Genomic DNA, 23615 nt, shown 5'->3' with positions numbered 1-23615 from the left:
TAATCAATCTCACGAATCACAGTCAGATTTCTATGCAGCATTATTTCCTCCCTTTAACTTCTATGCTGACAGGTAGGGGAGAAAACAAAAGACTTGGCTAAGCCTTGAAATAAGGAGCACTTGGCTTTCAATTCAAGTATTTAATAAGCTGAGCCTTTAACAGGGTCCTCCAAGTTTTTCTTGGTTATTTAATAGGTACATTTGAATTGTTGTACTACAAGTTTAAATACAGCAAACATGCAAAGAATGTGAAGAATCACAATAAAAGATGTTTTGGATTTGGAAGTTTTGGGGAGTTGTTTTTTTGTTTGGTTTTTTGTTGTTGTTTTTTTTCTTTTCCTCCGCCTCCCCCCCCCCCCCCCCCCAAGCAGTTGCATCTAGTATGCAGAAGGTACTGAGAGCTCAGATACCCAGATTTACTGTTTGGCTCTTTGGAATACCCTGAGCAGCTGAATTAACACTGATTATGGTTTACATTTCTATAGAAGCTCCCCATCTATAAATCATAAACCATTTTACCAATATTCATTAATTTAGGCTCCTGGCAACTAGATCATGCGTACAAGGTTAATACTGTTATTCCCATTTTATAGAACAGAAATTGGAGAGAATTTGAGGTCTACTTTTGCAAAGACTGTTGCTTGCATTCCTCTATACATATGAAATGTGCATGCTGGCACACAAAAACCAAAGGTAGGGCACATGAAGCCAAGGCCTGAAGAAGCGAAAAATAAATAAATGACTGTGTAAAAGGCATCGGTATTTTGAAGAAAACCTTTTCTCATCTGCAGGACAGATTTGACTAGAAGTAGCATCTGATTGTCTATTTTTGACCTACAGATGGTTAGAATCATAGACACACATAAAAAAGAAATCAGGTAATATGAAAGGCACTTTGACTACTTGTTCCATATGATCCCAATCCTGCAAAGCACTTAGGTAGATGTGTAACTTTGCTTGTGCAAAATGCACCCCTGAATTTCATAGCATCGCATTGCTCGCAGGATGTGTGACAGGAAAAGGGACGACATTCTGATGGACCTTTCTTCAGGATCACTACAATTAACCTGTATTTTCATATATAGCCTTTTTATACTATCCACCTAAACGATGTACTGCTCAATTTTGCTGACTTATGTGAGACTGTCCTCACCTGAGCATGCAACAAAATCACCACAGGATGAGTGATGGGTGCTAGAAGGTATTCTCTGTGTATTTTTTCCTGGGTAAGTTGTTATTTTATATTGTCTTTTGTATAAAACCCAAAAACATCTGTTTGCCTGGGATTCTCCCACATGGGAAGTTCTCATTTTCTTGATGAAATAAAATAGTCACTGAAGACACACAATACCTTTCTATGTTATTCTGAACTTGGCTAAAATAGGAGAAAAGCATTTCTTTTACCATTTGTTTTCAAATCAAGTCTATGTCCTGGTCTGGATAATGCAACTTTCCCTATTTTCTAACAATCTTTTTTCCACTTGGGAATGGATGAAAACTGAACTAGGAGCAACTTTTCTTGCTAAAACTAATAAGCCAGCTATTGACCTTTTAAGGTCTAGGATATTATTTCTTTGTATAAAATCCACTTAATTTGTTTGGGTAAAGGTATTCTTCATGGGTACAAATGACAATCATCTTTTGATAAAAAGTTGGAAGGAAGCTATAATTAGGCCTATATTTCATTACTGCACTTCTTACGCATTTAGAAACAGAATATTATGGACATCCATGAATTTACTCTCATTTCTAACTGTAGTTACCATCATTATGTAAGTAAAGACAGTGGTCAACATCAAACAGCATTTCATACCCCAATAATAGCACTTTTCCATACATAATTATTTTTGTATTTAAATCTTTTTTCTCCAAGATCAAGTTAAAAAAATGAAGGCTAAGTTTCTGGGAAAAAAAGCATTTGTCATTTAAAAGTGGGGGCTGGGGAGGAGGAATAAGGTCTTCTTAAAGTCTCAGACCACAGGACAAGGTCTAAAACCAACTAACTTCTTTTTTAGCTTCCATTGACTTTCCTCTTCTGTGAATCATGAATCATCAGTGTGATGCAAAGCATAAGAGCAGTAGGGGCATGGGTTTTAGGAACTTTTAGTTTTGTAAGTCTTTCTTAATTCAACTTAGTTAAAAAGGTTTGTAATTATTTAGTAAGTGAAATCCCCCTCCCACACAGTCTCGTCATCTTCTCCTACAACTCTGAATGCTTTATTGCTTGAATTGAATCATGAAAATTGAGAGGGTTGAGGTTTCTTTTCAGTAACCGAAATAAAAATGCTGTTTAGCAACACAACTAGCTTGATACCATTAAAATGCATGACATTTCACTCAAGGGCAAATTCAAGCTGGGGCTGCCAGAAATGTTACTGCCACTTTACTTGCCTGGGCATCTTGGGTGTTGTTGACCTTCCCTGTCGTGACGAGGGAGAAGTTGTACGCAAAGAGCACCAGCAGAAACAGGGGCACCATGTAGAGTTCCACACTCCATACGGTGACCACAAATACCTGGGAGAAATAAAGCAACAGAAGGGAATACATACAAGTGTTTAAAGAGAAAGACATACAAGAAAGCCTTTCAGTCATTATCCCTATGTACATTCATCCTTGAATCTCTGTTAACCTCATTCATATTATTATTTTGGCAAAGAAAATCTCCTCGCAAAGCATGCTCTCTTTCTATTCTGTTTGAATCCATTAGGCTGCCATTTGTTAGCTTTTCCTCCCCCGTATCTGGTGAAGTACAAGGCCATGAACATAAGGTTAGTCTGAAGGCTTTATTCACTCCTTCCTGGGACCCCCTCAAGTCTGAAAGCCCTTTGTCCTTAGTGCTAGTGCAGAACAGACCCACTTATAGAGGTAAACCTGCTCCACTTCATCAAACTCTAATTGCCAGGGGGTCTTTCACAGGCTAGAGGAGAGTTTCTTCCTCTTGTGCAACAGGAGCCATCCAGCTCCCTCGTCACTCCACAGAGGATGATCAGCAAATGCATCTTCACCATTAATCCACCTAGGTTCTTGGCATAGCAGCACAGAGAAAGGACCATCACCTTCCAGGAGGCAAGGCTCTAGGTTGCATGTGAGGCATCATGTTGGAAAGGGATCCAGTAAGCCTAGTCTTCATTCCCATACCCTTGCCATTTTTTAGCACAGCATATTCTGATTTCACTGGTTGCTTGGAGTATCTCTGCCCAGAAACTGTATGAGTTTGTGCATTTGGAGTCTTATCTGACAATCCACTAATAGCAAAACCAGAAGCCAAATTTTGAAGTTCTGTTCTGCAAATCAGATCAGCAAAACATGTAACTAACATGATGGGGATTTAAAAAGTGCTTAGGATTTTCCAAAAAAATGATACCAAGCCAAACTGCAATCCTATCTTACAAGTACCAACGATACCTGAACCGACTCCAAACTTGGAGTGGCTGGCAATGCAAAGTTAATAAACTAAATCCAGAACTGCCATAAAATGCACGTTGTGATCCCATTTCCTTTTCTACTCATACATAGTGTTTCCAGAAGAACTGCCTGATGCTGGTAGTAACTTGAAGCTATTTTAAACAATCTCCTTTGTCTTTAAGACAAAGCACAAACACATTTATCTGATTTTTCTTCCCCCAAATGAACCTGGAATGATCAGAAAAAAAGAAAAAAAAAATCACATTTTTAAAATAACACAGGTAGGTTAAAAAGAGTCAGATCCAGTTAATGAATCTCAAACCGCAATGAAGAGAAATCTATGAGTGATCAGAAAGGTAAATGTCTACTTCCCTTCATCCTTGGCCCATCAGACATGGCATAGAAAGGCAATGCTGGCATTTGCAGAATGGGATATTTATGGCAATGTATTTTGTGTTATGGACCTGAAATCTAACCATACTGTACCAAAGAAGCACTTCCCACTGCATTCAGCGGGATGAGTATTTATACGCCTACAAAACAGCAGCTGTCGTAACTTTTAAACAAAAAGACTTCTCTAACATCAGATAAATGACCAGTTAATATCTACCAGGGGCCAAACATAAACCAAGAAACAATGACTGTATCCATAACCCTGCCCAAACAGCAGCTGCATTTTCTAGAGTGAATCTGATTTTATGTTAGCTGTTGCTATGCAAGGAATTAGACTGTCATCCTGTTCTTGGCATTTGTAGGCCAGTAAAACAATCTTTGAGATGTATTAATTTATAAAATGGGCTGACATCCAAACAATATATCCCCATACTATTGATTTGCAGCATAGGAATGTAGAAGAGGATTTGGGTTTGATTTTTTTCTTCTTTTTGATCCTGCTTTTCAACATACTAAAAAATTAGAAGTGATAATGATTCCAACAGACACATTTCATATGTAAGCAAAGCAACAGAAACACAAGAATCTTGGCCAAGAAAGCACAGTACTTGATTTGTCTTACAGGAGTCTTTCATGGCTTTAGTTAATAAAGACTTCAAAAACTGTGATACCCCAAGCTAAAAAGTCTTCCATAAATGAAAAGTTCCAACCCGAACAAGTTCCTTTGAAGCTATTCCAACTCCCTTGGATGAATCTCTACTTGCTTTGTAAGACAAAGTTAAGGTGATACCAGCTCCTGTCCTACCTCAAATATTGTACATATCTGTACAGATTATCTCAGGTATATACAGACAGCTAAAAATAGACACCCACATATAAATATACATCTGATCCTTATGTAAATTCCTTCATGGAAATTCATATTGCCAGGTATTAATTCAAAACATTTGCTTCAGCCTGTTGGAGGAGGTTGCATTTACATCATCTCCCTGGGGTATTAGCAAACTCAGTCTTCTCTTAACGCAGCAAAAAGACTCCACCAGCAGTCAGCTAGGCAAAGTCCTACAGGAGTCAATGAAGCTCTTGAAGAACCTCTCTTCATTCATTCAATTGCAGGACTTGAACCAATTTTAGTGCATCTGTCATCATCCTATATGAACATCATTCTGCTCAGTTGCAAGTATAATACAACCTTGCAATCACAGGTCATTTAGGCAAGATACAAAATCAAGACCTTGGTGATTTTAGATCCAACAGTACATTTTGTGTATTATTAAGTTTCAGACCTTAAATAAAACTTCAAACTTAATTACAAAAATCTCACTGTAGTCTCAATTGATAGCTGAGGCATACTGTTGCTTCCTTTCTAGTGCTGACTGGTTAATCAGTTGCTGAGTTATAACTCAGACAGCGATGCTTTGATAGAGCTCCCACATCTCCTTAAGAAGAGTTGCTTTACTGCTACCGCTGCAGTTCATTACTGTCACACAACACAGACACAAGACAAATTGATTTAGCTATTCAGAAATTATTTAGCCTTGGAGGTATGGGAAATGATTGCTGTGAACGTACAGTACGTAATAAAAGTTCAGAGGGTGTTTATAAAGCGAATAGAAATATTTCTGCATTCTAACAGCCTTTTGAGTAGTTCTGCAGCATCAGTCTTCAAAGCAGTCCCAAAACAGGCCCATGTCCTATTTTATCAACTCTCATGTAGCTCCCTGACACTGACTACAGCATCAGCAGCCCTGTGATATTAGACACCTGCTCCTCAAATTACAATGTTCTCAATCACACATGCTTTTATTTTCTCCTCAGTGATACCTTATGCCTGGGAGAAGCTCCTGCATTATCCTCCCTAAATTATTTTCTTAGCAATACTTTTTGCCAAAGCTCGAGAATGCTTCAGCTGCTGATGTATATAACGGCTATTGCAAGGAACAATATCTTCTTGATTTCTTGTAACCCCTAGTCTGTTTTTTGCCTAATACATAGACTGGTAAGGGAAGTCATTAACAGGTTCAGATCACTTGCTCAATATCACAGAAGTCAGGGACAGAAACCAAGCCCCTGTTTCAGATGATCCAGTTTTAACAAACCATACTTTTCCCAATGTTTCACATCATCGTTAGACCAAGTTCTGTCAGATATAATCATCATTGATACCTTTTCTGCTGGGCTTCATACTGTGCATGAGATAGAAGTTAAAAGGACAGTAGCCAATTTCTAAAATAAAAGTCAAACAAGTGGAAGCTAGCTTTCTGTGTTACTTCTTTTAATGCAATTTGAGAGTATAAAAGCCTATTATAGAACTGAGCAATTTAACTCACAGCATTATAAAACAATGATCAAACTAGAAACAGAAATGGGATAGACATATCTAGAGGAAAAAAAAAAAAAAAGAGCTCTTGAAACTAATATTTAGACTAGAGTTCTACCTAGAAGAGAACAGCAATATCACAGCCTTGGAGAAAGGACCACTTGATTTCAGCTGATTAATGTGTTGCTATTTCAAAGGGTCTCATAACTACAAGTTAAAGCTCTGGAGGTTTGGAAGCCGTTTCATCTGAAAATCATTGAAGAGGGGTCCAACTGTTCCTGTCAAGAAGCATGGAGTTTGAACAACCATGAGAGTGGCCCTTTTGACAGGAGTACAAAAGATGAGAGAAGGCAGTCTCAACTGAAAGTAAAAACAAACCTTAGAAAACACGTTTCAAATCTGGTTTTTCTGCCCCTCTGGTTCCAATTTAGGATCTGACTATTAAGAACAGATTTTAGATGGGTGTCTACTAAAGTATGCCCATAAAACATTTGTCAGCAGCAAACCCACAGTCATGGGATAGAACAGTTTTAAGAGGTTTAGAAACCTAGCATTAGATAGGATTTTCTGTGTAATTTTTCTACACAGTAATTATAATTTTTTTAACTCCAAAAAGCAGGCTCTTTTTGAGCTGGTAAGTCTTTGTGGGGAAGTAAAAGATGCTGTGTCATGTGACAGAATAATTCTTGGAAAACAACAGTGATGGGAGAAGGAGAGGGATACATTCCATCAGATGGAAAAAATAAAAGTGAAAGGAGATTAAATGCATGCGAGGAACCTATGGTAAAAGGTTATTTTCTCAGCCAGTGTAGGCTCCAGTGCTAATGAAATGCCTCATCAGTGAACCTGTGAAAAAATATTATTCGAAACTCCAAGTTTCAAAACCACACACAATTTAACTGAACTCTAAACTCACAGCTTCGTCAAAAGTTTCCTTGCAATTTATAAACACGGTCTATGCAATTCATGAAGTCAGGAGAAAAATGAGCTGATACTGCTGTGAATGTCCAAGTTATGTTTTGAACTAAACCTAAACACTAATTTTGACTTGAGACACAAAGACATGCTCCTCTTTATTTACAGGGGAGAGGAATTACATATTTTTAACTTATCTCTGGGTTATGGAGCCTCAAGTTGCCGTGTACGCACAAAGGGACTCTACAAAAGAGGAGAAATTTCTGCAGCTAAATATTCAGGGACAAACTCTCTAGTTTTGTTTTTTTTTAAGCTTTCAGCCCCTCTGCCCCAAACAAAATAGAGGATATTAGCCAATAACGTAAGATACTGGCTCCCCAAAAGGGCATTCAAATCCCTTGGAGGCAATAAGGCTGTCAACAACAAATTATTTCTGACAGATACTTATTCCTGCCCTTAGAAAGAGAGAGTAAAAGAGTAGAGAAGAGAATGAACACACTTGCATAGAGCAGGACATTGGTGCATATGTGTATATTTATCTGTATATGCAGAGGTATCTCTTCCAGATACAGGCAATATGGTTGCATGAACACAGTGGTTGAGCCCACGCTAACAGAAATCAGGGTACACGGTGTGGGCTCAGCCTGATGCGAATGCAGTAATGAGGTTTGTGGTCTTGGGCTAGCTTGTGCATTGGACTAGTGAGAATAGTAAAAAAGAAGCCTATAACAATCACAGAAATTGGTCTAATATAGGCCCACCTCAGGGCACATGTATTAGTCTAATATAGCCCACCTCAGGGCTCAGTCACGTAGCATGTATTTCCCACTAAAGTCCCTCTCCCAAAGATGTTTTTTTTCTTTTTTAAGAACAGATCTTCTTCCAAAGATGCATTCCAGAATCTCTCTTACTAATACTCTCCTCCCCACATCTGTATGACGCGCTCTCACCATGCCATGCTCAGCTGAGTGCTCCTATGCCACTTCATAGCCACCAAGCTGAAGCTCAAGAAGGGCTTGGTTACAAGCAGAGTCGCTCCCTCATTGCAATGCAATAATGAAGAATGTGGCAGGAAGAGAAATTATACTTAAATAAACCGGCACTGTCAGAAGAAACCTATTTACTTTAGATTCAATTTGCTTTTTCTGTCCCTTGCAAAAGAACGCAGAGCATCTCAACAGCAGTATGAAACGTGTGCTGTATTGAATGGCTATGACCAAAATCAAAAATGACCTGAAGGAATAGAGGTCTTTAAATATTTATGCCACATTACAAATTATCTCTGCATTGCTCCACACATCACCGTACGAGTTACTAATTTTTTAAGGGTGTATCACAGGCAAGAAGCTTAGGTCTTCTATACAAGCTCTCTGTTGCAAGCACAAACACAATTGGAATCTAAAAATAAAAGACAGACACGCAAAAAAAAAAATCCACCTAAACACCCCAAAGCCCACTCAAAATATCAAATTTTGCCCCAAAATAACTCAGCCTGTGTTACATACATGACTGCACAGAATTGAGAAGTAGGAATAAAGGTTATGTTTGTACAAGTTGCTACCATGTAGATCTACCTGATTTTTTTTCAGAAGATGCTTTGGGTAACAGAAACAACGTGGCCATGTTTGCCCACCTCAGCTGTCTGCGTAGGCTAAGTGACACAGCTTCAAAGCCATGTCCTGCTGCCATACCCACCTGTCCCATCCCTGCTTGTCCCAGCTGCAGCTTGCTGAGAAAGTGGCCCAGGATGAGGTTAAGGGGGGGGCAAACTCAAGAGGCCCAACTTGTGCTTGACAAGTTATACTGTGAGGATACAACAAGGAACAGGAGTGATAGAATAAAGCCTTTGAAGGAAGGAGGCAAGAGGACAGGAACCATACTCATCAGGGTCACTATTTTAACATCAGTTTGAATATGCAAAAAGAAAAGAAAAAACCCAATGTCCCCCACTCCCAACAAAATAAGACATAAAACAACCAACAAAAAAATCCGTGAAGAACATCTGAAAAATCTCATACTGTTTAAGTCAATATGTGTCAGGGCCTTTTTTATCACTGTCTGGTTTAGACTCTTCAGGGGGATCTCATTTTCTTTGCTGCTGCTAGGAAGTAGAAACTCATTTGTGTTTTAAATGAAAGCTGTGATTCATGTGCAATCACAGGACTCTAAGAAATGGTGCTTTAAGAAAAACTATGTTATTCTGAAAAAGTCACAGCAAAATCAGAAGAGCTGACAATATTACAATCTGCTCTCCACCATCCTCTTGGGACACTGCTATTAGTAACTTCATCAGGGAAGGTTAGGATACTACGCTTAAGACTGCAAACACTTACAAAATGTCCGCACTCTGATCCTGAATTACTTTTGTCATTAACATGTTCAATGGATTTATTCTTTATTCATAGCAATGCCTGGAATCAGAAAGAGATAAGAAACAAGAAAATAAAATCAAACCAAATAAAGACTGAGAGTTTTCCTCTATTTTGATTATTTTGGTTATATTCATGAGATTAGCCAGAATAGGAAATTAAAAACAAGATCCTTAGAGATCTTTCTTTAATGAAGGGTCAGGGAAGAGCCGCTTGGTTCAAGTTTATTTCACTGAACTTATCAGCTGTTAAGTTTATAAGTTAAGATTTATATATTGCATTCCAGATATTTGAAGATTATCTGTCAAACTGGCGTGGACGACAATTTTCAACATGAAAAGGTGTGTGTCTGGGGGTGTCTTCTTTGTCCTTTAAGACAGATACATTTAAACCCCAAAGCCTAACAGCCCACCACAAGTCTAACGGGGTGCCTCTGTACAGTTTTCTTGTGGCTGTTACTTTCTCTTTCTCCCTAACCCCAAAAGAGGTTAATCAAAGCAAAAACAACTACAACACAAGTTTTGGGTTCTATATTTATGTATGTACAACAGTTTTAAAGACTTCAAATCCTTTTAGGCGGCAGACACTGAAGAAATACCTGTTTGCTAGTATGCTGACTGGTCTAATTTTTCCTTCATGCTTTTATCTAACATAGTTTACATTTCCTATGCCAAGTAAAATACAGTTAAGACCCTCAAGCAATAAAGCTGAAAATTGAAAAAACGGGGAAAAAAATATTACAACAGTTCTCTGTCTTTTGGTGTAATTCACTGGGAGTGGGTTGGGGAATAAATCTGCATATTATTTCCAAAGGGGTAACTATCACAGACAAAGGCAATGGGGGAAGATCCTAAAACAAGGGGGGGAGGGCATGCCAAAAACTCCAAAAATCTCTTGTTTTTTATCATAGCTAAATTAAATCATCATTTTTATCTCTAATGTTTTGGTTTGTTTATCAGCAGAGTCATAGTTTTAGAATTACTCTCATACAGAAAGTTATGATCTATTTGCAGGGAAGACAGGCATTATGCAAGTTAAAAGCCTGATCTTATAGTAAATAATTCTTCCAGAAAGTGTCAGAAAAAAAAAAAATCTGTGCTATTTAAAAGGAGGCAAAAATGTAGGTTAATTTTATTTATTCTGGATAAGGTGAACACCTTAAAAGGGTCATGAAAAAATTTATCATTAGCTGAGCTGATAAATGTCCACTTACTTTGGAGACATATTTGTTAATATTGTGAGAAACATTAGCAGTGAGGGTCAGATGGTGACGTAATTGTACAGCGAGTGGGACGAGTATTTGGTAGAAGTGTTCTTTAAGTTTGGGCTCTCGACATTGGGTTACAATTGGTAGCAAATGGGAGGCTTAAACGATATGTTTAAACTACTTCAATGACTTCCTCCTTCACATTCATAGTGTAAATTAGAGCTGAATGAGTAAAGGAAAAAGGGCTCTCTAATAAAGCAAGTATGTTTAATTAGACTTAATTCAGTGTTCAGTGGCAGGATGATCACACATAAGGTTACCTCCCTGGCAGTCTCTGACTATGGCATAAGAAAAAAAATTTAAAAAATCAGATTTCAGTACACCCACATAGATGAGAAAGAGATGCTTGTACACACTAATGCTGCAAAACTGTCTGGTACCCTCTTTTCCAAAACCTCCAGTCCTAAAGAATTGTTTCCAGACGGAAACAGAACAGAAGGAACAAAAAACTTAAATTAAAAAAAAATGAAAAATAAAAAAAATCCCAGTAAATCCAGATCACAGAAGCAGAAATCTAAGAACAGCTATAAAGCACATATAATGCAGTAAGATGACATCCTTTCAAGCAAAGAATTTTGATATTATTTTCTTTCCTTATTCTGTACATGGGATTCCCCACCACAGCCCCATGCTGGAGCCCAGAAGTTCTCTTCGTCAGACCGTTTCCCACAGTCAAGAGGAGAGCAAAAATCGTAATTGAGCCCCAGCCCTCCCCACACCCGACACACACACACTGGACACCGAGAACAGTGAGAGTTATTACAACACACTTAAACAATTTCAGCAGGTTCATAATCTGCAGTGTGACAAAATTTCCGCATTAGAGAACAAATACTTGAAGATGACTGGGAGACTTACTATAATTATACCCTAAATATGTTACTATTGTAAGTTAGCAACAACAGCAGTGACACACAAAAAAATCCTAAGTATTGACAGCATGACTATGTAATAGAGGTTTTCCACTAGCAGACCTATAGCATCTTGCTTTCCAAAATACAGAACAATTGAACAAAAACAAACAAAAAAAAAAAGTTGCAAGACTCTTGCAATTTCGGGCAGCTGTTCAGGTAAAACTAAAGCCAGAAGATTGTTTATTTTAATAAAGCTATTACATGTGCAACTCCAAATTAGGCATGGCAGGAGACTAGGGGATGCCTAAACCATCACCACCTGTTTGCCCTGAAAATCAATTAAAGTCACACTATCACAGCAATCCCTTCTTAGCTAATAAAAGTTATACAGCTTCAACGTGCGACTTTAGGTGCTTTGTGGGAATGTGCCTGAAATCTAAATCCTTAGTCTCACGTTACTTTGATACTAAACACAACTCTGAACTAACCACTGTAAAATTTGCTTTTTTGGGGTTAGAGAAGGTGTTAAGGGAAAAGAGATCCCAAACTGCTGTTTTGATGCAGTGGATTGAACTAATATTCAGTAAATTCTAACAATCCAGCCAAGAACATTATATACAGTTTTAAGTAGGAGAAAACTGAAGTCCTTTATGACACATGCCTGTTCAACATATTCTGTGCTGCAGAACAGATCCAACTTTACAAGTTGAAAGCAAGGGCAGTAGAGACATCCCAAGTGTTTTAGTAATTAAACGAATATGCATAATGAACCATATGCCCAAAGGGCCTGTTCTTCATGTGGGCCAGATTTTTGTTTGAATTTTTAATTTTTATATACAGATGAAACATTTCATGTAATATAGCAACAGTGCAAAGGAACATGCTATGCAGGAAGGGAAGGAGGAACTACCCATGTGAGAACGATCAGAATACACTTGATGAATTCTGCTCCTCAATTTCCGATTCAAAGCCAAGAGGGCTTTTTTTTTAAAAAAAAAAAAAAATCCTTTTCTCCTTTGAACAGCTGTATTAGTCATCTGCTCAGAGTCTAGAAGAGAGGCATTAAATACATGTATATTTATATAGGTCATATTTATACATTTATATGTGTGAAATGGATTATATACACCAACACATTTAGGTGCTGCAAGACTAGCAAAAACACAGACACTATCTCAAATTAAAAAGCTTCTGATCCACCAGAAAAAATAACTACAGGATGACTCTCTGTTCGGCAGGACCTGTCATGTTGTGTGAGCTGCAGTGAAACAGGACACACTCGCATCTGTCTGTGAAACAGGAACGGACATTTTTAAAAAGATGGGTCAAATTCCACTCTCGTTACAATAACATTACCCTACTGCCAATGTTAGGATACCATGGCCTTGTTGCAGGAATATTAAATCTTCCAAATTCTCCTGGGGTTGAGCCGTGCTTTTCCTTTCTCGGAAGCATTCACCTTTTTTCATCCCTTGCACTTAAAGTGCTTTTCCAAGCAAAAGAAGCATCCTTTGCAAATATAAGCCATTAGAATAGGTTAGTCCTCTAAACCAGCAGCAAAACTATTTGGTGCTGATTTTCAAATAGCTAGACTGCAAAATAATAAACTGGTTCTTTTAAGTGGTTCTGATCCATTGGATAAATTTCCATTTTGCTTTGTAAAAGCAGTGATGGGGGTCAGGTACTTGCTGGTGTGGACATGCTAGTTAAGCAGCAGAAAAACTTTCCTGCATGAGCTTTACCAGATTTTTGAATGTGGTTTTTTTATACATGATTTAGGCTCTGTGAACCAAGGGAAAACATGTACTTATCAGACTTAGTGAGGGAAAGGAATATTTTTGGGTAAATAGCAAAGAGTGCCTCACAGTAACTCAGATTTAGCACTGCAGTTAGATAAATAAGCATTACTACATACAGCAGCAGTGGCTGTTACACGCACTGACTCGGTACCGCAGAGATGCGGTGGGAAAGCACCAGCCATGCTCTAAGGGATGCAGACAATAATCTGATCCACTTCAGAATTGAAAGGGTGACTTTTCATCAGACGCGGTGAGTTAAACTTTTCGTGGGACTTTGGGAGTTCTCATCACCAAATGTAAATGGAATGGCATGTAAGAGCGATCCAGTCCCCAACCTCTAAAGTATTTAAAAGCTGAAATAACGAAGTTGTAAATAACGGCATTCGTTGCTCTCAGTCCTAATTCAGGGTTCATGCTTTTGACATTGCCTGGTTTATGTGATCTAGTGGTCTCCGTGGAAAGACAGATAAACTTCAACGGCTGTCAGAAGACAAAAATTGACAAGGAGCATCACCTTTCCTGACTGTTTAAATCCTTTAAGGAACTGTTGGAGCAATTAGAGAGGGAGTCTAATCTTTGCAGAGTGCATTAACACTCTCCGACCTCCCAGACAATAGATCAGACCTCAGACACATAATGCTTCCCTAAGGCTTTTTAACCAGAGCATTTGATCTCAGTCACTCTGTATGTGTTACTATAGGTATCAGCGTGTAAGACAGTATTCACTGGACACTAAAGGACCACTATCTCTGCTAGTATTCATACAACTTTTAAAATGGAAAGCAGGAAAGCCATTGCAGTGCATGCTGTTACAGAAGTACTATTTCCCAGAAAAAAGAAAACAGAGAAAAAAAAGAAAAAAAAGATTAAACAATCCAGAGTAGCTCTGCAAAATGTCTTCATTTTCATTAATCTCATATTTCCTTTCTACTGCCACTGTTTATTTCCCAGCTTTGGAATATAAATCTATTTTTAAAAAAGCATAGATTAGTTTTTTATTCATAGAAACAGTTATCTGATCGTAATTTCAAAATACTTCATTCCTTAACCCCCATGGAGGGACTTGAGGGGAAGGGAATTAGGAAGACAGGTCTAGTTTATTAAGGAAATTGAAATATATCATTGCAAACAATTTTCCCAAATGTGTACATGGAAGTATCTGGGGAAGTTTTCTTAACTGCTAGAAAAAGTCATCATCTAATTCCTGATGGGCATGTTCAGTAAAAAAAAAAAAGCTAATATCACTGTATCAATTATGCATTTCCCATTTAATATTCTAAACATTTTAAGAAAATTTGCTTGGTGCATTTTTTAATGGAATTAGACTTCCTTGCCATCATGTTTTGACAGAGGCCACGTCTGAACAGTTCTCATATGGACAATGCATAATGGGGTTTTAAGAGCAGCTGACTGGATTCCCACCTACTGCTAAATAACGGGTGCAGCAGTCTCACTAAGCAGTGGTTTTCCCCCCCATGCAAGGTATTTGAGGTACAGTGCTAGCTAACAATACTTTATATGAATCTATTAATACTTTGTATTAGCTGCAGGATTTTGTTTCACTTTTCTAGACATATAAAAAGTGCTTTTTGTGAAGTACCTGCATTACAAAACGTTTTTGCTGCTGTTTAAATGGGTATCTCAAATTTGTCAAGCCAAGTGCATCACAAATGACAAAAAGGTCACAGATACCTACTATCTTTAAAAACAAACAAGCCTTCAAAGTGTAATGCAGTTATTTCTAATCTGAACAAACAATAGCATACATCTAATGAAAGTTGACAATTGGCTTTGATACAGGGCTGTGCAGCTCCGCTGTTCCATTAAAAGATGAAAGCTGAAGGAAAGTACAGAAGACAGCGACTTCTCCCAAAAAGCAAGTAGAAAGTTCTGAACCTGAGCTGCTAGAGTAAATAAAAGCTGTTTTAGTGGAGACTTTTGCTCACATATGACACTTATCTTTCAGTAAACATGCTGACTTTACATGGATATGTTAAGTCTAAAATAAATCAGCATATTAGACTAAGACAAAACACTACATGTTTTACATATTTATTAAGACTTCTCAAAATCACAGCACTGCCTTTAAAACAAAAAAAACCACCTGAAACCAAGCTAAACCTGACTGCAGCGTGGATGTAACAATTAAGATTAATAGATTTAATTTTCATGAAGTGGTAGGGGAAGTGATCAAAACTCATTTGATGCTACTGGTACCAGTGTAATCCTTTACTGTGGCAGTAGTCAAATTTATTAATAATTAATAGTACAGATTTTTTTAAAATCAGATTTCTGGGATTTTGTAGTTTTCCCATTGCTCCAGCTTTATTTTCCAATGAATGCTGAAAAAAAATGGAAGGGACATTCTGATTTAGGGTATTTTTATTTTTATCGCTATCCTTAAACAACCTGAGAACTTCCTGGTTGCTTAAGACTAACCTCTAAGTCAAAGCACATCTTAGTTGCTAGTGAAGAAAAGTAAAACTAAAAGAGAACAAGCTTTTAAAAAAATATATTTGCTCTGTAGCTTCTTTTATTTCAGATCTTGTAAAGGATCCAACTCTTTCCTATTTAAGAAAAAAAGCCCCGCAAGAAGTAGAATGCTTTAAGAGAAACCCCTCAAGGTGCATCTGTCTCCATCATAAAACCAAAATGTTGCATTACCTTCAAATAGGAAATTTCTTCCAGTTGTCAAGATTTCTGCAACTAGTGTTAGATTAGCGCTGAGAGAATGGGTGAATTAAATTAAAAATAAAATAGTTCAAGCAAGAGAAAGAAAACCTGCCAGAAAAATCTGACAAAAGCCCGAGTGCCAGAGCTGGCTCATTCATGAGGGTCCATCGCCACCTACAGGATTTTCCTCCTCTTCAGAAACCCTGCTCCTCCTGTTCACACAGGATTTGCCCCAAAATGAGGATGGAGATTTTTAACTGATGTTAAATAACATGGGTTTGCAGAAGTTAATGGAGTTACAGTGATTTAAACCACCTACAGACATGTCTCTACTTATTCCCTCAGTTTAGAAGAATAAAAACTGCCTATATGTTTCAAGGGAATGCATTGTTCTAAGCTTACATCTGTGTTAAAAATAAAGGATTTTCCTTTTTAAAAATTAAAAACAAACAAACAAACAAAATACTGATAGGGTTGTTCCACAAATGACAAGGGAGATAATAGTCAACGTCTACAATCTTCCTGTAAAACTAAGTGCTTTAAAGTACTTTCTAAGAGGTGCTAGGTCAAAGTAATGTGAATAGTGAGACAAAACCAAGCAGATCCTGACTGAAAGAAAATCAATACACCTGGGGTTCTCAGGAAAAAAGCACATACTAAGAAAGTAAAGGAGTTTTTACTTTTAATGACTATTTCATTTCCTCATACATACCTTTTTTCATAACAGATACCATGAGTTTCCTACCTTATTTGTTAGTTTGGGCTGAGCTATATACCTTTTTCCATACAGCTTGCGTAGTGCAAATCCATGCCAGGCATTGGGAATTTTACACATAAGCTTCCCAAATTCTGGTATTTCCAATAGTGGTGGACAAGTAGCTTCTCTCTCACGCTCCTGTTTAGCGAGTCTCACACAGATACAGCATTCATTAAACTTAGAATACTAATTTAATCTTTGTTTATGCAATTTCTAATCTTTGAATAAAGTGAACTTTCAGGGAACGCAACAGGCAAATTGGGAAAATAAAAGTGACTGGATCCCAATATGGAATATTGTCTCTTTAGGACCAGATAAGCTAGAAAATGGTTACAAATAAATTCCTCTTGTTTTTTAACCTACCAGTCAATTGATAAGAATTACAAATTACTGCTTTCTCACACATTCAGAAGATGCTCAAGACATTTAAGCTGAAGTTCCCCTAAAGAATCTAAAACTGCAAAAAGAAATACACCACAAGAGAAAAGCCAGCTTTCGGGCAGGGTGCACTTCAGTCTTTCCCACATTTTTTGTGGCAAATTCCTAACATCGGGATGTAGATTCGTAAGGTAACAGTAAGAATCATGAGCTAAATTCACCTTCGGCGTATGCAAGTTTTGCAATTCCTTCGAGAGAGAAGGAGCCAGTGTTGCCTTCATGGATTGTTTTTTTATAAAACAGTTAAATAATAGTCAAAGACAAAAAAACATAATTAAATGCTAATCTGTGATTAGTCTCACAGCTAGGAGAACACAGCATCTCTGCTAATGTGTGGTTAGAAACAGGAGTTCAGCAATGTTAAATATACAAATAAAACCAGCAACAGGCAAGAGTATGATTTTACTCGGCTGGACAAAGAAAAATAAATACAAAATACGCAAAAATAAATAGAAAATGTACAAAACAACACAAGATCAACAATGATTTCTTACAAAACTTCAGAACTTCAAAAGACACAAGATGTTATATATTAAGAAAAAAAAAAATGGGCTTCATAAATCAAACAGCTAAAGTACAAAACAATATAGCAAACTCCAGCCAGACCACAAAGAGGGTTTGCTCTTCATAAACATCAGATCAGGCAGCTAAAATTATTACCAAAGCTCTCTTGTAACTGTCACCTGTGGTGGGTATAATTACAGGCTACTGCTGCAAGCACGCCCACGTCATATGGCAATAAAAGGACCTACAGCTTGCCAAGACCAGGCAGACAATGGAGAACATACACCACCTGACGAGAGCCCAAAAAGATCAGCCAGGGAGACTAATAAAAATGACAGCTTCAAAACAAATGACAAAGCTTCAACCACAAAAAAAAGGCAATATCAAATTAGCTGGAAATGCAAGCGCCGAGCAGAGTTCTCCAACAGGTCACAACTCGAGGAGAAAGCCAGTCAGAACTGTTTGCGGATGCATTTAGTTCAGGTTTTAGCTATAAAGAGCCCTTTTTCATCAGGGTTTGTTTTTTGTTGTTTTTTTTTTTTTTTTTAATTAGGTAAAATGTTTGCACATTTGGGCTTGGCTTTGTGGGCTGTCATTAGATAGCCAAACAGATGAAAACTACATATTTCTAATCCAGTTCCGGAGGCAGACAAATAGCTAGATAGATACATGTATCAACACACGCAGCTTCTAGGGATATATCGGAATACTATAAAGAAGCTGAATTTCTTTCTCATCATCTTAATTCTTTACTGGTCGCCTGCATACACATTGCTGCTGACCAGCTGTACAGAGGCTTATCCTCCAGCAGATCTGGACTTTTACATGAATACTTTGACTATAAAGTTTAACACAAACGACTGAGGTCTTAAAGGGCTTTATCATCAAGTAAAAACAACGTAATGCAATTAAAAGAGTGTGAGGCAGGGATTTGGGTCTCTCTCATTACCACATGCGAGGGAATCGTTCCTATGTGATGCATGCAAGTTTTGAGTAGACACAGAAAGCGTTACTGTTGCTCAAAAATATGAGCACAGCATAGACTTAATTTAAGAGGAAGCTCCCCCACCCCAAAAGCAAGGGACTCTTTATATAGGGTAAGTGCCGTGTTAAGCAGGCCCATAGGAAATGAATATTACTCCTCAGATGCAAAATATGGTTTTGTTTTTATCTTATTTTGGAACATTTCACTGGTAAAAAGCAAATCTCCCCAAATCCCTGAACTGGAAACATAAGACCATCTATTCTTTTTAAAGTTAAAAAGGATATTTGTACTGGTCTCTGCTCAGCTCCATCTCACCCCGACTCCAAAGCTTCCAACTTTGCTTTTTAAATCTTGTTTATCGTGTTGTCAAGCTTCTAAGTGGTTATTTCCCTATTAACTTTGTCCTTGTTTGTTCTTGCATTTTTGAAAGAGCTGGAAATAACATGTGTTTACTTTGCTGTGTGTCTCTCAGCATCATCAATATCACTGTTTCTATTCCAGGAATTTTAACTGCTGCAGCAAAGCAAAGCCTGGGATCTCAGACTTAAATCATATTCCCTTCAACCACAGAAGAATAATACTGGAAACGTAAGAATTGCTGGGAGAAGGGTAAAACCACCTCCTTTAATTGTCTAGAGAAGCCTGTTTCGCATCTCAGCAGTTACTTGCATGTGTCAGGTGGTGAATTTTCACAGGCACTGCCGTGAGCAGCGTGGAGGAAGTGGGATGTAAACGTTTCCTCTGTTATTAGGAAAACGCTTTTACTGGGATATAATAGCTCAAAATAAAAACATACCTCTGATTCAGCCTTTTCACTGGAGTTCAGGACAATAATTTTAAAGATGTGCCTTTGCCAGGGATTTACAGGGAAAGAAGGGAGGAAATATTAGGGGATCTGAAGAATTACTTGCCAGGTCAAATTCCTGAAACTCTGCCTTTCACTGCTCCTCCAGCACTAGCTCTAGCCTTAAATATGAACAAATTTTTGTACCAGAGCATTATTTTACAGCTCCTCTATTTAAATAGGAACTGCATTCATGCTTTTGCTGACTGGTTCTTTAAAACTGTAGCAAAACACAAGCTGCAAATGCGCTGAGAAAAGCCCTTAGCAAAAGCTCTACAGTAAAGCTGAACTAAAGACCATCTCTTTTGCATTAATATTTTTTTTCTTTTTTTAAAGCTTTTTCTTTTTCCAAGTTCCCTATTCAGTGTTTGAAGAATACTCATTCTTCTCTCTTTAGGATTACATCTATTCATTTTATTTAGCTTTTTAATGCTGTTCCCGGATAGTTTGGGAACAATGATTTATATTTCGTCTTCAGCTATGAGGATGAAAAAAAAAGGGGGGGGGGGGGGAGAAAAAAGACTATACCCTTCTCATCAGTTACACATGTAGTCATGGTGGGGTGGTTTGTGCTTTGTATCAGGGAACAGCTTGTTCAAAATTAGCAGACAATTCATGGGGAAAATAAGAAAGTTTTAGGGAAGCTCATGTGAGAGCACATCTTCCTTCCCCACTCTATAGCAAGGTGAATTATTACCATCTACTGGTAAATCACGAGCAAAGTCTCAGTGAAAATTATCCTCTATCCTCTGCTTGGTTGGCCAGAAGTCCAAGAGATGCTTGGTGACGTGGTCTCTATCTTAAGTTGTTTGGATTTCGTAGCTGTTACTGGTCTCCCTTCTCCATAGATTCCTCATGTTCCCTGGTAAACTTTTGTCCCAAGAATTTCCCTTATTGATCTATAATGCCCCTCCCATCAAGGAAAAAAAAAAAAACCCAAACCAAACCCCACAACCAAAAACACTGTGTTGCAAAACAACGCATGAGTTAAATTGGATGTTTTACCCATATACTGTTGTCATGTCCAGGGCTGAATTATGCTTAGAACAAACAGGCCTGGAACATTTTGTGTTTTGCTTGGAAAAGTCTAACCATAACATGCAGGAGACACTTGTCCACATGCAGAATGAAAGATTTACCCCAAGTAAACTCCAGACGGCTTAGATTTTGAGTTAACAAACGTCATTTCTGAAGAAAAAGAACAGTTCCCTCTTACTGATAGGCAATTCGCAATTTTAGAGGACACTGTCAACAAGCTAATGGCCTTTTGCCTGTAGGTCATCAGTATAAATATAGCCTAGCTCAACAGGGATTAAAAATTGTTCATGTCTAATAAGGTGGTTGGCGTCTCCTCTATGAGATGAGTTTAACTGGGCTCAGATCCAGTTCCCATATCACAAGCTTAAGTGGCAGCATGTTAAATGGCACACGCTTCAGAGAAGCCCAGAAGTTCATGGGCTGCAGTCTAACCTATCTCTCTGCTGCTATCCCAGATTAGGACTAAAGCAAACTGGCACCACTGTAATGCATATACATGCAGCCTCACCCAGCTTGCCTTGTGACTCCTCAGGCTTCCAATTTCCACAGCCCAAGAGGCCAGCGCGAACAAACAGGGCATCCTCCAGCTCTCTCTGGATTTAAAAAGCTTTGGAGATCCTAATGGAGAAGAGTGCCAAAATCTCACCGCTGCAGCAAGGAGCTCAAAAGCTTAAGTTTGGGTTTCCTGATGCATCCACAATGGCCACCAGCTCTGCCGGGCATGTAGAAATCCCAGGGCTTCCCTACTCTTGCATCAGCTGGCTTTTTGGGAAGCCCAAACTGCTCAAAAATGATCCCATGCCTGTCATTTTCCCAGCTGCCTACCATTAAATAACTGCAGTCAGTTTGACCAGAAACTCCACGCTTCCAACACATTACATTGCATCACCACATATTCCTTCCTTTCCTCCTGGTACTAACCCATCATAAAATAATTATCAGACACACTGCAATGTCACTGCAAAATAAATAAATACTGCCTGTGCGTGCTGCATTCCTTGTCTGGCTGACCCAGGCTGCCAGCTAGGGCTGAGCCTGAAGAATAGCTCCCACCTGTACCCATCCTGGCAGCAGCCTTGATTAGCAAGAAGCCTAAACCTGATATAGTGGGACATGCTGCCAGTAAAAATGAAGTATGCTGGCATGGGTGAGTGTGCAGGGACCCTGAAGCAAATCAGCAGCGAGCACTGCCAGTCACACCCGAGGTGCTATGGTGGCTGGTTTCCCATCGTTTGCCTGATCCTGTCAATGTCTCTTGCAACTATCATGCAAACTTTAAAAAAAAATACATGATAGTAAAAATTCCAGTCAATATATCCTTTTAATTTGCACCAGATTATAGTTTTTTTAATGCAATTACTGTAATTTCATTAAATGACATAATTACCACTAATGCAGAGAAAACTGTCAATAGAAGGTGTAATTATGATGTATAAAATCACAAGCACAATGTGCAATGATGCATAATTCCTCATGAAAATCATTCTGTGACTAAAATTAACTTTTAAAATATTTTTAAAATACATATTGTACAGTAAGAATGATTCAGTTATTACGGACTTAACTTCCATGACCAGGGAAGAAGGGGGAGCAGAGCAGGCAGGGAGCGTTTGTGTTGTGGAAGGAAGGACTGGGAATTTGGTTTAAAAATGCATCACAAAGGTAAGAACACAAGTTTTCATATGCACGAGTGGGAAAAACAAACAGCTTATAATCACACAGGTATAACATGACTTGTGAGCAGACATTCCTCTAGCACATTTCACTACCCAGCTCCGGCTTTTTGAACATCAGTAATGCAGCAGGGAAGTGATGTCTCAATGGAGGAAGGTGTGACAAGAGGAAGGAGTGATGGGGACCAGGCTAAAAACACAACATTCACCCTGGAAACTGGGATCAAATTGTCCAGGGTAGGATATGGAGAGTGCCAGGCACACGAGCAGAACCATACAGGCATGTACTAGACTACGTCTCTGGGCATCTTCAAAATAAAGACATTTTTGAGAGGCATGTTTCAGTCTTTTGACCCGCAATATATCGGGTTGAATAGAGATAACTGTATCAAAATTAAATAGACAGAATAGAATGCTTGAAGCGCTTTTTGGTTGTAAAAATCTACAAATCCCCCCAAATCCTGAATTTATGGAGGAGAACACACGGACAAGGTCTTTTAAGATCTCTCTTGGTATATGAACACTATTAACTCTACAGGCAACATTTTCCAGGCAGGCACAAACATGTGTGTCCATTTTTCACACCAGACCAATGATGAAATGTTCACTATAAAGAATCCAGAAAACCTTACATGTGACTCTTTCCTCCGACCTGTTATTTTCTAGAATTTGTGTAACACAACTTGCGCTGTACACAGGACAAATATCACAAAAGAGAAATTTTGCTTTTCACCTCACCTTCCTTTCAACACTATTTCCAAAGCCTCTAAACTTTAAAAATTTCTGATTTTAATTGTGCCTGAGCAGGCCCAATCAGTGTCCTCTGCGCCTATACAATCAAGTCAGGTTAAAAGTCATCAGATTAAAATTGCAGAATGCTGATGAAAATATTATTTCATTTTTATAACACAAAAAATTAATCTACTCACATGTTCCTGGATTGTCTCCTCTCACCATTACAAACTAATAAAGAAATTTAACTTGGGATGATGTATCTTATAAATGAGAAAACATGGTGATAGCATTTTTCTCATTCATGTGTGTCCTGCCTGTGCTGTCCTCTGTTCCTTCCCTCTTTATCTGTCTCTCTTTTTCTCTTGTGCACCCAGAAGTAGCAGCTGATCCCCTTGTCACACACGGGAACTGTCAGCACTAATGGGGAGGGAGGTGCACTGTAATGAAGACTAAAACAGGAAGGTGTAAGATACCACGTCCTCGCCTATTGCCACGCTCTGATGAGCTCACAAATATTTTCTTCTGTCTGGCAGTGGTTTTTGTCTGATTGCTTAAGAAAACAAGGTTCACATGATTATGCTGTCTGCTTGTCTTCCTTCCTCCTCCTCCCTCCCTTTATTTGCCCTTGGAGAAAGGGGCATGGGCT

The 23615-nt window shown here is 38.3% G+C and overlaps 1 protein-coding gene across 3 annotated transcripts in view; it reads right to left on the bottom strand.

Moving 5' to 3' along the window:
- The window catches only part of MCTP2 (multiple C2 and transmembrane domain containing 2), a 124699-nt gene that overhangs the window by 22539 nt on the left and 78545 nt on the right, over nt 1–23615 (bottom strand). For all 3 annotated transcript variants that reach the window (XM_087744311.1, XM_009470055.2, XM_087744312.1), the window contains one exon: nt 2392–2514. In XM_087744311.1, coding sequence (XP_087600437.1) covers nt 2392–2514 — 123 coding nt within the window. The remainder of the gene's footprint in view (nt 1–2391; nt 2515–23615) is intronic.

The sequence above is a fragment of the Nipponia nippon genome, unplaced genomic scaffold, assembly GCF_047370975.1.
Source record: "Nipponia nippon isolate SJK-2023a ecotype South Korea unplaced genomic scaffold, ASM4737097v1 scaffold_9, whole genome shotgun sequence".
Taxonomy (NCBI): Eukaryota; Metazoa; Chordata; class Aves; order Pelecaniformes; family Threskiornithidae; genus Nipponia; species Nipponia nippon.
Note: the sequence above shows the minus strand (reverse complement) of the source record. Positions and strands in the feature narration are given on the sequence as shown.